We start from the raw sequence: 17,841 nt of genomic DNA, 5'->3' as shown, positions 1-17,841 counted from the left end.
AAGAGTGCTGGGTCTAGATGACCCCAACTAGATGCTTATCTAACCTCCTCTTGAAGACCCCCAGGGTAGGAGAGAGCACCACCTCCCTTGGGAGCCCGTTCCAGACCTTGACCACTCTAACTGTGAAGAAGTTCTTCCTAATGTCCAATCTAAATCTGCTCTCTGCTAGCTTGTGGCCATTATTTCTTGTAACCCCTGGGGGCGCCTTGGTGAGTAAAGCCTCACCAATTCTCTTCTGTGCCCCCGTGATGAACTTATAGGCAGCCACAAGGTCGCCTCTCAACCTTCTCTTGCGGAGGCTGAAAAGGTCCAGATTCTCTAGTCTCTCCTCGTAGGCCTTGGTCTGCAAGCCCTTAACCATACGAGTGGCCCTTCTCTGGACTCTCTCCAGGTTATCCGCATCCCTCTTGAAGTGCGAGTTGAAGTGCGAAGTTTAGATGGAGTTTCAGAGCAGGATCTGTAACCTTATACAGGCTACATTTCTCTGCTGCTCTAACCCAAGATGCTTATATGTTGGTGAATTTCAAGCTCCTACTTGAATGCGTACTGTATGGCATTCTACCTGGTCTGAGACATTTTAAGATGGATCTCTTCTGCTTCTGCACTGCTCCTTCAGAGCATTGCTGAGAACCAAGGCCCACTACCATCATGCATGTGCCAAACCGAGAACTGAGGCTGTGGAGCTGCCTGAGGTCTCCTGCTATTGCTTTCAACCCCATCAGAGGCACAGATCTTAAAAGAAAGAGGCAGCTGGGAGTCACCCCCACAGCAGCTTCATTGCTTCCTTTCTAGGTTTGGGGTGTGTGGGGTGGGAGTGGGTGTAAAGGAATGCTTGTTAGCGGTACTTTCAGGAACAGTGTGGAAGCAATAGAATTAAGAATCTTAAAAGAGGTTTTTAAATGATTTTTCATATAAAACCTACTCACATGAAAACATAAAAGTGACAGACACTGCACCTTTGGATCAAGAAAGCAAAATATTAAAATGTAAAGATCTAGAAGTTTATCTGATCTAGATTGGCAGGTCTCCATTGATGCCATCTCTCACCAGCTGAGGATCTGACTCTTACAAGTCTAATTATGCCATCTCTGTGCCCCTGGAGCTACTTAATTGGAGGTTCAGGGATATTATGGCTGCTACCTTATTTGACTCTTCCTAAAAATGAAAAAAACCCCAAAACATTGTGGGATATTATAAAGCCCAGAGACACAAAGCGGTCTCCTTAACTATGGGTAAGATAAAGGGCAGCATAAATTTAGGTTAGAAGAAAATGATAGAATATGGAATGATCTGATGTAGTCAGATATAGTTTTATTTATTTGCAATCAAATAAGAAAATAAAAAGTTTAAAATATGTAATGTCTTTAAAACTGTACATACTAGTATTTGAAATAGAAAGTTCTGATTGGTACAGAGATAGGAAAAATACAGTAGTCATTGAAAAGAAAAATATAGTAGTCATTGGATAAAATGGATTGAGACCCATGCTGTGTGGAATGTTTCTGTTCCAGTAAAAGCGAGGACCACATCCATCTTACTGAACCATAAACCCTCTAGCCTACATAAGTCCCTTCTTTGATTGCCCAGAGGCCCAGCCTCACAAGGAGTACCAGACAGGATTAAAGACAGTGCCTGACCTGTGGTATGGTGATAGGAGTCCTATGCTGAGAAATCATTATTTGTCGAACATTTTTATGGCTAGTTTGCCACTTTATGGTGTCTTAAATTGGGTGCCAATATAACATCCTTGCCATTCATGCCATGATTAACATATTCATTATGGCATAAATCTAATGCATAGAGGGGGCTTTAGACACAGGTAAGTGTTCAGAATGGTTGTCTTTATGTAGCCATGTAGCTGCCCAGCTAGTTCATATCTTACTCAGTCTACATGTGCACACTTACATGTCCACACTGAAGGGAAGTAGAATTGCCACCTGATACATAAATACCAAAAATGTCATTTACATCACTAAAAACTCCTTTTAGATGCACAAAGGGAAATAGAATTCCATCCAGAGTGTGCAGTAAATGTTCTCTATGTAGAATTCCTTACCCTTATGTAAATGATCTTTTCAAACTTATACCAACCATCTCATGGCTCTGATGCTATGTCTTAGCTCCCTCTGTTGGAGGTTGTTTAGACTGTCATCAAACACTCAATTTAATGAGGGGGATATCACGGGACACTGGAGAGGCACAACCTTTGCTATCACTCTTGTGCACTTCAGTCATAGTTTTAATCATACAGGGGAGGCTTTGAATTTTATTTTTAAATCACAAAGAAAATTCACTGCATGAACAGGGTGGGTACTTGAATGTGGGAAGACAGTGATATCACTGAGAACACTGATTACTGCATACCGAAATTATGCAATGAAGGGAAAAGATCCTTTTCTTTCTTTTTACTGCATAATGGACCTTGGCTTTGGATTCATGATCTCAGGATGTGTCTTTGCTTTTTTTGTGCATCCAGAAGGCAGAAATGTGAAGCCCAGAAACCACCAAAGAAAGGATGCATAGGTCTTTCTTCCAAGAGTGGTGAACAATTAATATATAGAAAGCAAAGTACTGCACCAGTAATCATAGGATCTTGATAACTTTATCTGTAGTCAAATGGGTTCTTGGCATGGATGAGAGGAATAATCTTCATGATATTATGTCCAGATGAAAAGTTTTAGTTGAAAAAATTATGTTTTTGTATTGAAAACGTTTAGCTGGTTTCTTGGGTGCCTAAGGGAATTCGGGATGTAAATACCACTTGTATCTCATCTGAAAATCCCAGTTCAATTTTGTTATGCTTTGTTGTACAAAGTCTACAAGATACACAGATGCAAAGAATGGCTAGAGAAACTGATGAGCACTGGAGGAAATAGCATGTCAATCCAACGTAATTTGCGAGGGTTGCAGTAAGACTAGGGTGGCCATCATAGAGGACAGTCTGGTTGTCCTCTGTCCTCTATTGATATGAAACCCGACACCTTTCTGTCCCCTATTTTTCTTCAAGAGAAAAATAGAGGACATAAAGGTGTCAGGTTTCATATCAATAGAGGACAAGAGAAGCAGAAAAGCAGAATGTCCTGTATGATGGCCGCCCTAAGTAAGACATAGGCAAACTCTTGTATGTGGCTTTTGAGAGCCATAAGGGCTCTGCATGAGCAAGAGAGTCCTGCAGTAAAATGCATGTCAAAGAACAATCAGTTTAATTCAGGGGTTTGCAAACTACAGTCCAAGGGCTGGATCTAACCTGCAAGAGGGGATCTGATCTGTCAGAGGGAAATGTTCTCTTGGAGCTGTGTTGTGCCACCTCTCTATAGCGTTCCTTTCTGCTTGGAGCATGCTACTCTGCAGTGTCTGAGCTTACCCTGGCTGCAGGGAGGCTGGGAATCTGGCATCTAGCTATTGAGAGCGGGGTGGGGGGAAGACAGAGATTCCTGGCTTGCAGCGACGGCCTGGTTGTAAGCTTTGGCCTGCACTGGTGAAAAGCTGCTGACCCCTGGTTTAATCTGTAAAGAAAAAGACAGAAAAAAAAATCCTGAATTCAATTAAGCAATATCTATATCTGCTGCTGCTTCAGCCCCCTCTTCCAAAGGCTACTGATCATATTCCAGCTTCCCGGAATAGTTCCCGAGACTGGTGTGTATGTGGGTAGGGAAAAAAAAATCATGAAACTTAAATTCATTTGGAATGTGAAGTTTATTTCCAGAGGTTTTCTGTTTCAAACTGTAAGTAGTTATGGAAAATTTTAAACCTAGATGTCTGATGTTACATTCTGAGAGAAATCTTTTCCAGAAGTATTGTGTTAGCAGAATGTATGAGTATTTAATGCCACCTAAAGTCGGTTATCTCGTTGCCTGGCTTCAGGCATTTAAGTTTGAACATTTTTCTGTCACCTTGTCTCAGATTTGCCTATTGAATAGTCCTTTAGAATTTAGTACGTGTCTGAAAGGGGTGCTCTGAGTTTTTTCTTTATCCCTTGCCACTTCCAGTTGCTCACAGTCTAAAATTCTGGCTGCAGAGAATAATCTCCCACTCTACCTTTCAAACTTCCCTGTGTATTTGAGATGCAGTTGGTGAGGGACTTAAAATATAAAGGAAAATACATGTGTATACATGCAGAGTAAATTTTTCAGGTTGCTTATTCTTAGGAAATTACATGTGATGTTTCCATTACATAACAATAGGAAATTTATAGCTAATACACTCAGCCATTCCATGTGCGACTGAAAATGAAGCTATGCCTAGCTGTTATAGCAGAAAGATGCAATTAGAATGTAATTTGACCCCTTCCAACAGTCAGAATCTAACTGTAAGCTGCCAGAAAATAGTATGTCAGCAACGAAGCCTATTATCAGTCTTGTTTTGCTTGAAGGATGGGACAGCTCCATTGTGGATAGCATCACAAATGGGTCACAGCGAGGTGGTGAGGGTAATGCTGCTCCGGGGAGCTGATCGAGATGCCACACGGAATGTGAGTAGCTTTTGGGGAAATGGAGGCAGAGAGTCATTGCAACGTATTCAAGGTCACACACAAAGTCTTTGGTGTACCTGGGAGAAGGGTCTTAAACCTTCAAGGATACACTGGGGTTGCAAGGCCATCCTCATGGAAGCCCTTTACCTCTGCACTGATCTTATGTTCCCCCTGGACTCCCTTCTGTTTGGCAAGCAGTGAAGTTCAAGTGATGCCAGTGGCTGTCCTTTTCTTTATGTTTCTAGGGCTACCTTTTCAGGGGAATAGAAGTGGATGGGAAGGCCAAGTTCATACAAATTCCCAATATAGTTGAAGAGGGGGAGAGAAAACAGGATTCACATTGCCCCCAAATTTACCCATCCCTCCACCTTGTTCTCTCCAAATCCTCCCCAAGCAAGGACTCCTGCAGACCTTCCTCTAGGAATCCCTGAAATAGATGGCAATAGACCCAATGCTGTAAATGGGTCATTGCATGGATTGAGGACAAGTCAACCTTTTCCCCATTTTGAGCATGTGAAAAGCTGTCATAATAACTGAACTCTTCTTTCTCTCTCAATCAAAGGATGGTACAACTGCTTTACTTAAAGCTGCTAACAAAGGGTATAATAATGTTATAGAGGAGCTACTCAAATTCTCTCCTACACTTGGCCTCTTGAAGGTAAGTATGTGAAGTGTGTAAATTAATAGTATATGGACTTGGGGAGGCAAAGAGCCAGACTCTCTACTGGAGTTGTTATTGACATCAGTGCAGAAGCGGTGCCCTGATGTGATATTGATTTACATCTATTTCCATAGATAGCTATGGCTCACAAGTGTAAGATAATATAGGATTCAGGCTCAGGGAGAGTGAGAGAGAAATGAAATCTATGCTTTATATTTTGGTATTGTTTATATATGAACAAAACATTAAAAAAAACCCCAAACAACCCAAGGTACTGAGCTTTAGGAGGAGGAAGTCTACCTGGCTGCACTTAGAATTCAGTTTTGTTTTCTGTCATCTTATTTCATTTAAAGAATAAATGGATTGATCTTTATATTGCACTTCTAGTGCCAAATCCTGCCCTCAATTGCACTGATGTCACTGAGGGCAGAATTCAGCCTTCACCATTGCAAAACAGAATTCTAATTCCAGATTTGATCTTGATTCTCCTTGAGTGAATGTAAAAACTTTGAAGATTATATTGGATTTTATATAAGCTTCTTTTGTGTGCTCGTAAGTTCAATGTGCAGATATAACTAGTACAATTTTGCAGCCTCCACTGTTGTGGGTGTAACTAACATGACTTGGATCTCTTAGTGCTTGATCAGCAAGTATAACCTGTTACTCAAAGTGTGTTTACATGGCACTATGTAGTGCTGTGTAGAATTGCTCAGGTTACTCAGATGAATTAGCTTGTTTAATGCCAGCATGAACACTAGAAGCAGTATAGGCACATCCATGTGATGATCTAGGATATACTGAAGCTGAGGAGTATTGAGCATCCTTCTCAGCAGGGTAAATTAGCCCAGGTGTGGATCATTGTGGTGCTCCCAGTTTCCCCTGAGCTGGCTCATTTGTTGTGCTGTGTAGACATAATTCTTAGATAAATGGAGTGGCAGTCACTTAATTTTTAATTACAAGTGTGAAATTGCACCCACAGTTATTTGAACTTTTATTCTGTGAGGGGGCTGAGGCGGGTGAGGCAGCAGAGAAACATATGGCCCCAACTACCCAGCATGTCTATATTGTTCCAGAGCATTTACATTAATCAACAGGGAAAGGGCAAAAATGCATACAGTCAGTTTGGCTTCACTTTATCTGTTGCGATGTCATTCTGCTCACTGATGGCTGAATTCTGCCAGGCTGAAGCTGATCTTTGGGTCAGCTGCTGTTCTTTCACGTACTTCTATTCTGCTAAAAATGTAATTTTAAAAAGACCACTAATTTCCTTGCTAGTGTGAGCCTGGCTTCTGTGTATATTAAAGCCCTAAAATGACTTTTATAGTACCTTCAAAGATCCATTGTGCTGTAATAGTTATCAGCCCCTGTGTTTTTGATAACCTAATAGCTATTGTGTTATTTCTCTTCCTCATACATGGATCTGTTCTTTACTGCTGTTTTCTCCCCTACATACACTGTACAAATGTGTGGATATTTATTTGTATGTTCTAGAATGGGACTACTGCTCTCCATGCAGCAGTTCTGGGTGGCAGTGCTAGAGCAGTAGCATTGCTTTTGGAAGCAGGAGCAGATCCTAATATTAGAAACAAGGTATGTTTTGATACATTGTACAGAGCTTGTTAAAAGTCTCAGATGATAAAACTAAACATTGCAAATAAATGTAGTCGTTACAAAGAAGATTTCAACAAGGCAGGGTGGTCAGTGGCAGTCCATGTTTTTTGCACATTGCCCTTCCAGTGTGTCTCAACCCCTGAGCTGAAGAAACCAGTCTCCCTAGCCATTCAATCTTTAGTGTCTAAATACTAATTATAAGAATGCCACATAGGGCCAGTATCTATTAAATATGTAACAAAATTGGGCCTGAGGAACAGGAGTTTTGATATGGATTCAGAGGGTTTTGAAGCATGGGAATATTTGGCTCTGGGGTTTTGGAGGAGGCCCATCTGTAACTGAAATAATAGCTTAAAATTAAAGCATCCTGTCACTTTCAGACTTCACAAAGCCAGGGCCCTTGAAAGGATTCTGCTTCCTGGGTGTCTGTTTATTAATATGTTGGTCAGAGCTAAATAAATTATTCCCATACTTTATAATACATCTTATTATATCTTACATTAATTCTGTTTTTTTCCATATTGGCAGCTTTTTGCAAATAGTTTATTTCCCTGATTCCATTGTGTATTGGCAGTTGTATACTGAAAAACTTCTGCAAAGGTGTTTTCCTTTGTAGTTAGTCCATGAACTGTTTATTGCAAATAATTGATATCAAGCTGGGTTGGTTATTGGTGATTCAGTCATACTATTTTTTTTGTTCCATGTTTAAGTGAATGAAAGGTTCACAATCAGATTTTGATGTTGATGCAAATATTTTGTTTATCCAGTCATCCAGCAATGCTTTCTGAATATCCTCTAGTAATTGCTGAAAATAGGCTGTTTTTTATTAATGTTCCCACCAATACGCATTTGTTGCTGTGCAGAAGAAATGAGATGCAAGCACAGATGCAGCAAACTTTAAGTTTTAATTGAGAGAATATTCACATAAAATCTTTTTTAAGTAATTGCCTGGTTTACAGTTCAGAAGGAATTTTATGATTCTGTCCATATCAAAAATAAGATATAGATAGATCTATACTATGATATAGATCCATCGGTACTATTTATATGCATTTCACTAGGTGGCAGCAGAGTTAATAACTCTAAGACAGTAGCTCACATTTTATTAGTAGCCCTATGAGGGCATGGCAGAGTAAGGCTGAGTGTATATCTACTTTAGGTATATCCAGTATGAAACTGCAGTGTGTGTGTGTGTGTGTGTGAGAGAGAGAGAGAGAGAGTGAGGGGTCAGGTCTAAGGTTGTAGAGGGTCTGCAAGCTGAAACTCCTTTATGAGCAATTAACAAGGACCATGGCTCTGTTCACACTACACACTAGCTAGTGGAACCTGGAGTAGATAAGGGAGTAATTGTTGTCCAAAAGGTGGAAGTGTGTGTGTATATGCATGTGTGCTTGATTGAGTCACAGTTATTATTACTTTGAATTCAGCCTATGGATTTAGCTTAACTCATGATAGCTGGAACATGCATGTAAATACAAATGCTTCTTTATTGGCCTAAGCCTAACAGCTGTTTCTCTAGAATGCTAATGCTTTTAAACTCTGTTTTGGATATACTTCCCTCCCCGCTTCTAACCATGGTGGTTCTTGTTTCAGGCAAATGAACTGCCAGCAGAACTAACAAAAAATGAACGCATCCTGCGGCTCCTCCGAACAAAAGAAAAGCAAAGGAAAAGCTAAGAGTTCTGTATCAGAAGTGGTTTGGCAGTGGTTTGTCCACACTAGTACTAAAGCAAATCTGTTTTTGAGAATGGTTTATTGAAATTACCTTTAGCCTTTATCACGGAGTCACAGTGTGATAGGGCCCTAGTATTAAACCAAATAGGGCCTTTGTTGTGGACTTCAGTGAGAACAAGATTTGATCCCAGTATTTTTTGCACTATAGCTCTGCCTCTACAAATCCTTGCAGTCCCAGCACTTCTGTCAGCCCCTACATGCTTGTAGCATACCTCATACCGTCATATAAAAGTGCTCCAGCTATTTTACATACATTCCTAGCACTGTTATGATTGCACCTGCTGTGATCAAGTCCTTTGACTAACTGATTCTATGTGCTTCTGTTAAGTGTGAATCACTCAGTTCTTGCGTAGAGGAGAAGCATATGTTTTCCAGCTGCACTGATTCAGTTGTCCCACAATGCTTCAGCCCACTCTTCAGTAACTGCTCCAGCAATTTAGAGCTCCAGCTCTGTCTGCCCTTCCCCATCACCCAGTTTCAGGTTTAAGAGGGAGCCAAAGGGTACTCATCTGTGCTCTGCTCTGCTCTGTCCTGTAGCTTCACCTGTGCTGTAGAGAGCCTGTGGATACAGAACAGACCACTGCAATGTTATTTACAGGATCTTTGTATTGCTAAAGGGAAAACAATACAAAACTTATTGGAGTGAAAGATAGCAAATCGACCATGGCATGTACACATCCATATTAGTAACTTCAAGTTACGTGTTAAATGAATTTACATTAACTGACCTGGGTTTGCCATGGCAATGAGAAAACTGCCTCAGCTGCTGCTTTTATCTGCCTGAGCCCTGCCAGTAGGCATTAGATCAGTGATTCTAAACTTTGTTAGACTCAAGACACCCCTCAGAAAATGTCAGCTCGTAGCTTTCACTGGTTTCTTGACTATGAAAAATAATAGAGTAATTTTCCTGTTGCAAAGAACTCAAAGACCACAATGATTAAGAGTGTTTTTTCGAACCATGGATCGCTCTTTGAAATTTCTGGATTTATTTTGTGAATCGTGTAGGTGTTCGCACACCTAGTATTGCATGGCATCCTATGGCACCCTTAAAAAGATTTCAGGGCACCCCAGGGTGCTGCAGCACTGTTTGAGAATCACTGCATTAGCTAAAGAATATGCAATGCCCAAAGCTTGTCCACCTCCCTATCAAGTCATCCTGGTTCTTGTATTGACACACCATTGCCTCTCAAGGTGAGGTATAGGACAACTACCTGATGTGAAGTGGGGTAAGGGAAACTAGCTGAGCCATAAGACATATCCCAGAGAGATGTCCTTCCACTTGCCCAGTGGTTCACAACATTTTGAGTCAGGGCACCTTTCCACAGCTCTCTTGAATTTGGCAGCACCCCAGTTGGGAACCACCATTGTGCTGCCTCAGTTTACCTCAGTGATTCTCAGCTGGGATGCTGCCATAACTACCACCACATTAAAGTGCTGAACATACCTTGTGCAAAACTGAACCAGGAAGGGCTACAACACATGTGCATGCTCTGGGCATCATTAGGGTTGTTTAATAAGACTAATGCAGACTGCACAACATCTGCTGGAAACAGGCACACAGGGAAGGTGGAACTGTCCCATGTGCCTCTGTTTCCAGGAGAAGCACTGGGGGTCTGGGTTGGGAAGGGCTGGAGCAAGAGTGGGTACTTCTGCCTGCTTTAGATTTATCAGATAACTTCAGTGCAGACAGGAGTGCATGTGTGTGCTGTGGCCCTTCCCAGTCTGGCTGTGCATGAGGTGCGGGGGTACTGGACCTGGTTATAGCAGCAGTGCCTGTGCTGTGGCACCCCTGAAAGGGTCTTATGGGATTCTGGGTTGCCATGGCATCCTGGTCAAGACTCACTGCACTAGCCCCTTGCCTTGACTACCTGTCCAGATCTCAGAAGGAGATATCAGAGGAAAAGAAACTGTTTCTTAAATAATGACTCAATAAAATGATCCAAAACAGCACAAGTTATGAAAAACATAAGAGTTAGCTTGGGTTGCCTCTCAAGGTAGACTCTGGGCTTCTATTTAATACCATAATCTGTCCAGCAGTGGTACCTGCATACAGTTCTTGGAGAACGCATCCCCTTTCTCTCATGGCATGGGAGATGGATTTCCTCAAATCCAAGGGCAGGACAGATCCAGTCACTGAACAAACCTACCTAAGTGTATTGTTACCAGGTGCAAATATACTAGATACTTAATTGTGAGGCACAAAAGTATACATGCTATAAAAGCAAATTTGGTATGTTGTACGTATCTGTGCTACTGTTTATTATGCACCAGCAACTATGCTATGCACCTGCACCTGGGACCTGTGTCTGGAATTATCAGAAAAGCATCACAGAAACTTAGCTGTAACCTCTGTGTCATGGCCTCGCAATGAACCATCATGGAGCATGGTAATTATCCATGTCCCCATACCATGATACATTGATAAAGAACAAATTATTGCAGTATAGGCATGCCCTCAGTCTTGTTAGCTGCAACCATTTTAGAGGCTACCCTTCAGTAAGGTTCAAATGTAACATTAAGTCAGTAGGTGGACAAAAACCACTCTACCCATCTTAGAACCATAGCGAGTCATTTAAAAGCATTGATATGGAAAAGTCCTTGAAAAGATATGAAGTTCTACCATGTTAACAAGCTGCAAATATGAAATTCAGCTGAGTTGTTGCACTGCTAGTCCAATGAGTGAAAAATCACTTTATTATTTCTCAAGTGAGCCCAGTTCACTTTAGTACTGTTTTCCTTCAACATTTAGGGCCAAAATTATTCCTAAAACCAGATACCTAGTAATCAGCTGGGATTATTCCTTCTCTTGTGGACTGGCAAATCAGGGAGGAGGGAATGAAAGCCATGCTGAATAGGAAAAAATAATGATTGCACTGTTGTTTGCAAGCTGCTGTTGATATTTACAATATTAGAAGACAAAAGCGTATGCTTTCCAGTTACATTGTGAGAAGATGCCAGAGAAATCTGCTTGCTTAAGTAATCAATATTGTGCATTCCCTGAATTAAAGTGATATGTTTGCCTAATGTCACCGTGTAGACAAGCTACTGTGGGATTCAAAATTGTGCATAGATATTTAACAATTTGCAGTATCCATCACAGAGTCCCATCCTGCAAGAGGCTCAGAAGAAATGAGCACCCTTAAATCACACAGTTATCTGTGGGAGTTCAAAGTGCACAGTAGCTCACAGGATTGAGTTCTAATTTATTAAATAAAAAGTGAGGCTTGGGCTCACTGATAGCCCAAATTGGATATATGTGATTGTCTTCTGAATTTGTTTTGGAGGAAGCTACAAGGATCTGTGCAGTGCTGACCCCCATTGATTGATCACTTGAGAGGAGGCTTTCCATAGAGCAACTTCAGAGCAGCAACTGCAGGAGACAAGGAGAGGCAACCAAGGTTCTGCAAAGAAAAACCCTCCACTAATTGGGAAGCAGAAGGATAATCCTTAAAATCACTCAATAGCCAGCCAGGGTAGGTGAGTAAAACACAGTTTCACCACAGAGTCATGCAGTAATGGACAAGCAACCCCCTATAAGGAGAGAGATTAATTTTTCCTGAGTCTAGAAGGGTAGAGCCATTGACGGTTCTCATTTCTCATATCCACCCAATGGCAGATCAAAGTAGATGGGATAGAGGTAGGAACAGTGGCTCTAGTTGTAGCTGGAGCAAGAGAGTTGAGCTATCAGAGTTTAGGTAGCCAGTTTCTGCAAAGCTGCTTTGAAGACTGTAGCATATTTTCTTCAATCCCACCCAAAAAAGCAGATAGGGAGTAAGTTCCTGGCCTCTGGCTGCTTTTGAGGGACATGTTTTTTTCTGCTCCTTGTGTTGTAGAACTTTTCAGGGCCTTGATGCCATTCCCAATTGCCTCCACCACTGGCTGGCTGGCTGCTGGAGGAGGAGGTCTAATGCTACAGGGACTGAAAGATGTTTGGGGCATATGCTGGCATGAGGAGGCTGTAAGGTCTCTTTCAAGGAGCATGGTGATGGTGCATGTTATCCCCCAAAGGAGAGGGAGCTATTATTGTAAAAGAAAAGATCCATAGTCCAGCCAGGCTTGGAATGAAAAACAGGAAAGGCAGTTACCATCCCCTTTGAGTATTTATTTGACCTCCTTTGCCTTTGAAGCACTCTGTTTCAGACTCTGATGCTCAACAGCATAATAAAAGCATGCATGTTTTGCCGGCAGCTGGGCTTGAAAACTGCAGTCTCATTCCTCACTATGCAATGAAACATCCCTTCTCACAAAGAAACCTTTATAATTCTGTGCACTTATCAGGCTACATTCATCTTTAAAGTGATGCAGAGATTCTAACTACTCTCAGCTTTTTAATTTTTTTAAATTATTATTATTATTCTAAAGGAGAGACCTGCTTTCTCTTCATTGCTGGAGTGATTTAGTATTTATATTGACAACAAATTTAAGCTCAACTATTGTACTTTTCGTCTAAAGATCTCAAAGCACCTTAGAGACATTATTAGCTTCATAAGCTTCAAAATGCACCTCTGAGGTAGGTAGGAATATAATATACAAGTCATTTTACTCACCAGCAAACAGCAGCAGTTGAATGATACACATTACCACTACAGGTGTTTAGGTTAGAAATTGAGGAATACTGAATCCAGGTGAAACAGCCAGGCTAGGGAAGATAGATGAGATTGAAATAATGCAAATAAGAATTTGGCCAAGACATATGGACCAATACTCTCCTCTCATAAAAAGTGTCATAGACTCTCTAATAACTAAAAATGCTTGGGATCTTGGTTTTGCATTTCGCCCACAAGATAGCATCTCTAGCAGCGCTATGTTGGGTTCTGTGCAAATAAGATCCATAAAACTCTATATAGCACCTTCTATGCAGACTTTGTACCCTCCTGACGTCTCCTTAGCTGCTAGTACTCAAAGTCTGCTAGTTTCTGTACAAGTCAGGGAGGAGATCACAAACATGACTAGAACAAGAAGGAAAATTGTTAGGCTCCCCCTTCCAAGCATTAATGTCAGTCTAGACTTCAAAAAGGAAGATATGGTGAGTATGGAGGAGGGGCTCCAGGGACCGGGAGAATTGGCATTTAATCACTGATGCGTCTACTGGTGCTGTTGTCAGAGCCCTTGAATGTGTGGAGCTTTCTGATTATACAGGACCACCACTAATATGCACTTTAACAATGTGCAGGGGCATATATTTATTAATACCCCAGAGTGTACTGTTATACCCATTGAGGCATATCAACATCCTTTCTTCATTGCTCCACTTCCTCCATGGAGGTAGTTTGTTCAAGTCTCGGTCCAGCCCAGCCCTATTTAACATAGGAGATCAAGCAGAATCAGGGCAGGAGATCATACAGTTGTAGGCCATATTAAATGCACTTTATTAACTACTGGCTTTATTAACTATAGCATGCATTCGCCTTAGACACTGGGCTTAATTACAAAAATAATTCAATCTTCTTTGTTCATCCACTAGAAAAAAAATTGGGCACTTAAATTTTCATCAAATTATCCTTTTAATATCGTATTTAATTTCCCAGACTCAGAATTTTTTAATAAAACACAGCTATACTGGTTGCACACAACACAGCCAGCACCAGTAAGTGGCACTCAAATCAACATGTTATTTATTATTAATGACTAAAACATGAAGGATCTCTGTTGAATCCCCTTAACTTTAATATTCAATTTATTCAATGTTCTTGTTGCAAAGACCTAATTTTTGTGTGGTGTACACAAAACTCATTCAGATTAAAAGGCCTTAAACACCCAAGCACGAGGCTCATTTTATTTTTAGCACACAGCATTAATTTATGCATTTAAATTCTTCCAGGTGGACAAAGATAAACAAGCCCAACTCAGCCCAATTCCACCTGTGCACAGTGCACATTCATTTTAGCAGGGTTGCTCAGAAAGTAAAATTGGTCCATAAGCATTATGTATACAATGAGCATAGACAAAAAATAAAACTGCTTTAAACATGTATGTCTGGAACCTTTGTTTACTTGCACTGTTGGTCAAGTACCCTGCTGCATACTTGTGGATTATACTGTATGCAAACATAAAACAAGCTAACAGCCCAACCAAAGATTGCACATGGCACTGTGTGCACACATTGGGCTAAATGGAATTATACCATCTGACATCCGCTCTGCATTTTGTTCCCAGGTATTTCTTATTATTTTCATACTTTTCTGAATTATGTAGTTCTCTTATGTCTGCAATGTTGTTCATAAGAAAAATCCTATGTAGATTTATATTGTTCCATGAAACAGTAGGATTCTATGTTGGAAACACTGATTTGTTAAACCACACTTTTCCATACCATCATTCAAATTAAAATGAATACTCTACTTTTCTTCCTGTTAGTGTTTTATTATGTGGGGGCTTTTTACCCTCTTTCTATGTTTTGTTTTGTTTTCATTTTAAGGTGTACAGGCAGTGGAAGGTTGGAATATAAACAAGCCTCAGCTATTTTGAAATAGTGCGGTTGATTTTCTAGCTGTTTTGTCTTAGCATCAGTTTGTTACAGATATAGTCCTTTTCAAGCACCCCACAAAACAAATGAGGACAATGTTCTTGCCTTAAGGAGCATACAGACTTAATTCAACACAGCATAAAGCCCTGATGCAAATAGCATTGAAAGACTTGCACTGAACTTGGTGTCTGTTGGATCAGGTCCAAAATGAGCATTATAAACAGCCAAATTAGGAACCAAGAAGAGAAAAACAGAGGACAGGGTGACTAATAAGACCACACTGTTACTTAGTAAGTCATATACATCTAGGGTTCTGTTACATTTTTTAAAAATCAAATAAACCTTTACACCGATCCATCATTTCAGCTCAAAGAAATGTCTACATCCTACTGATATAAGCTGTTCTCAGTGGATTTTGACCTCTCTGAAAGACAGGGAGAGTCTAAATTGCAGGCTACCCTTTTGCCCTCATGGGTAATGCCCCAGGTTTTTGGCCTCATTTTAGAAGTTTTTATTGCATTGCATTGCACTTTCTAGAGATTGTTTGCCTCGTTGTCAAATATTTCTACATCCGTAGAGCAGTAAAGATGACTATAGAATATCAAGCTATTTAATTTATCCAAAGAAAGTTACAAATAGTCTTGATCACAGTCTGTAAGTACCAATACAAGGAGAACATTTCTGCTCTTTTATTTGATGCACAAAAGCTTATAAGATCCATGGGTTGGAAATAGTAAATTCAGATTAGAAACTACATGCAAATATTTAGCAGGCTAGTCAATCACCAGAACACTTTAACTAGTAATGAAGTAGATCCTTTACCATATGAAATATTTAAATTAGGACTGGATGTCCTTCAAAAACATATATTCTATCTTAACCTGATATTTTATACCCGATGCAGGGATTACTGGATAAAATGATAGTTTGTATAATGTAACATGTCAGACTAGATGATAATGGTTCCTTCAGGTCTGAAGAATTAATAGCAGTTATTGATTTGCCTATCCAAAAACTAAAGTGTTCTCTCCTGACTGGTATAAAAACCCTGGGCCCAGCCATAGTGAAGAGTGCTAGCCAGCACCGCTAGGGCAGGAAGGAGAAGGGGAATGCACTTCCTTATCAAACCCCATCTTTTTTCTTCATGTTCCCATGGACTCTGTGGGTTGCATGCAAATTCTGAGCCATACAAAGGTATAGCACCTTGACTTTTCTGAACATACCATTGCTGAAGAGAAGTGCATGGCAGTGCTGTAGGCTGATGTTCTTATTTCACAGAAGAAGCACAGTGGCAGGGGTATCAAATAGATCTGGCTTGCCAAGCTGCTCTAACAAGCCTGCAGGATGACTCCTTGGCTATGGAAGCTGATGGCTTGAGTAAGTTGAGAGCATAGCCAGCCATGGAATTTGGGGCCCCTCAACCCCAGTGGCCGTGGCCCTGAACAGCAGGAAGACAAGCAAGGGCTGTGCTGATACAGCCCCACTTGTCCCTCAGCTGCTTGCTCTACAGCCTCTGTCCCTGAACCTGCTTCCAGCCCATGCCTTAGGCAGTACCTGCTGCCACAGCTCTGTGCCATGCTATAGCTGCTCCAGGCTGAATCTGGCCTGGGGTATGGGTGAATTTGGCACCACTGTACAATAGATAAATCAGTAGCATAATATCTCCTCAGTCAAACTCTGTGATAGTTTTTTTGCATTTTTCCATGCTTTCCTTTGGAGGGTCTCCAAGGCCTTTGTAGATACTAGACTCTACAACATCATCATACAGAATGCCTCATTATACAGATGGAGAAATTTCCACAGAGGGGTTGTGACTTGCCTTAATTATACAATAGGTCTGTGGGAGAACTGGAATAGAGGTCTTCTGACTCAGTCTCATGCATTTACTGCTATGCAGTGACTCCACCTATGATAGAATATATTTCAACAAGTTCCAGTGCCCTCTATGACAGGTGCAGAGAAGGCATGATTAAGAAAAGTCACAGGACCTGGAAATATGAGTTAAGTATAAATAGGAGCAGAACAGGGAAATGAAGCAGCCACAGAAATTTGCAAAGGCCACTGTGGTAATCAAAGACAGGATAGCCTTAGATTCAACAGCACTGGACCAACTGTATGATTCAGGTGCTGGCTAGCAGCAATAGGTAAAACCCTTTCTGTATGTCTTGTTGCTCCCAGTTAGTGACTTTGAAGCTAGCAAAACTTGACTGAAGTATTAAGTACATTGAGGCAAGCATAATGAAAGGTAAAACCATCCCACATAGTATCATAGTGCTTAGGGTCGGAAGGGACCTAAACAGATCATCAGGTCCGACCCCCTGCCCCGGGCAGGAACAGGTGCCGGGGTCATATCACCCCAGGGATTTAAGGGAACCTGTTTCAGCTCAACCATCCTTAAACCAGCTCCCACGTACTGCTTTCACCATGCTGATGCCGACATTTTAGGAGCACAGATAGCTACAGCTCATCCTTATTTAACAGCCCACTCCTCTGAGAAGTTTCTGTGCCCCCTTATGTGTGCAAACAGCTCTGGGGTCAGAACTGATAAACCACAATCCAGTTGCACAATGGAAAGCAAGACACCATCCTCCCTTTGAAGATCTGGGACTCTAGGACACAGGCAGCTACAGGATGCAGCTTTGCTTCTGAGTGGCTTTTTCCCTGCATTTGCAGGGTGTGACCCAGGGATCCATCCTCACAAGGCTGTTTTTGTATCTTGCTTTTCACACAAGCAGCACATGGATTGAAAATAAAGGAAACGGGTAACTGCGAACATGTGATGAATGCTCTCAACTTGGCTCCTTCCCCGCTCCCAGTGTCGTCATACTGACAGGAAAGCCAGCTCAGTTTTAACCATTACTTTCACAGCAATCCTAGGCTTCCACAAGATCCTTCCTC

The 17,841-nt window shown here is 41.2% G+C and overlaps 1 protein-coding gene across 3 annotated transcripts in view; it reads left to right on the top strand.

The window, feature by feature from the left end:
- The window catches only part of ANKRD29 (ankyrin repeat domain 29), a 49,071-nt gene extending 34,260 nt beyond the window's left edge, over positions 1-14,811 (top strand). For all 3 annotated transcript variants that reach the window (XM_006038073.3, XM_025194549.1, XM_025194550.1), the window contains 4 exons: positions 4,373-4,471; positions 5,034-5,129; positions 6,624-6,722; positions 8,337-14,811. In XM_006038073.3, the coding sequence (XP_006038135.3) occupies positions 4,373-4,471; positions 5,034-5,129; positions 6,624-6,722; positions 8,337-8,420 (378 nt within the window). In that variant the 3' untranslated portion in view covers positions 8,421-14,811. The remainder of the gene's footprint in view (positions 1-4,372; positions 4,472-5,033; positions 5,130-6,623; positions 6,723-8,336) is intronic.
- Positions 14,812-17,841: the final 3,030 nt, after the last annotated feature.

This window comes from Alligator sinensis, unplaced genomic scaffold (assembly GCF_000455745.1).
Source record: "Alligator sinensis unplaced genomic scaffold, ASM45574v1 scaffold1543_1, whole genome shotgun sequence".
NCBI lineage: Eukaryota > Metazoa > Chordata > Crocodylia > Alligatoridae > Alligator > Alligator sinensis.
Note: the sequence above shows the minus strand (reverse complement) of the source record. Positions and strands in the feature narration are given on the sequence as shown.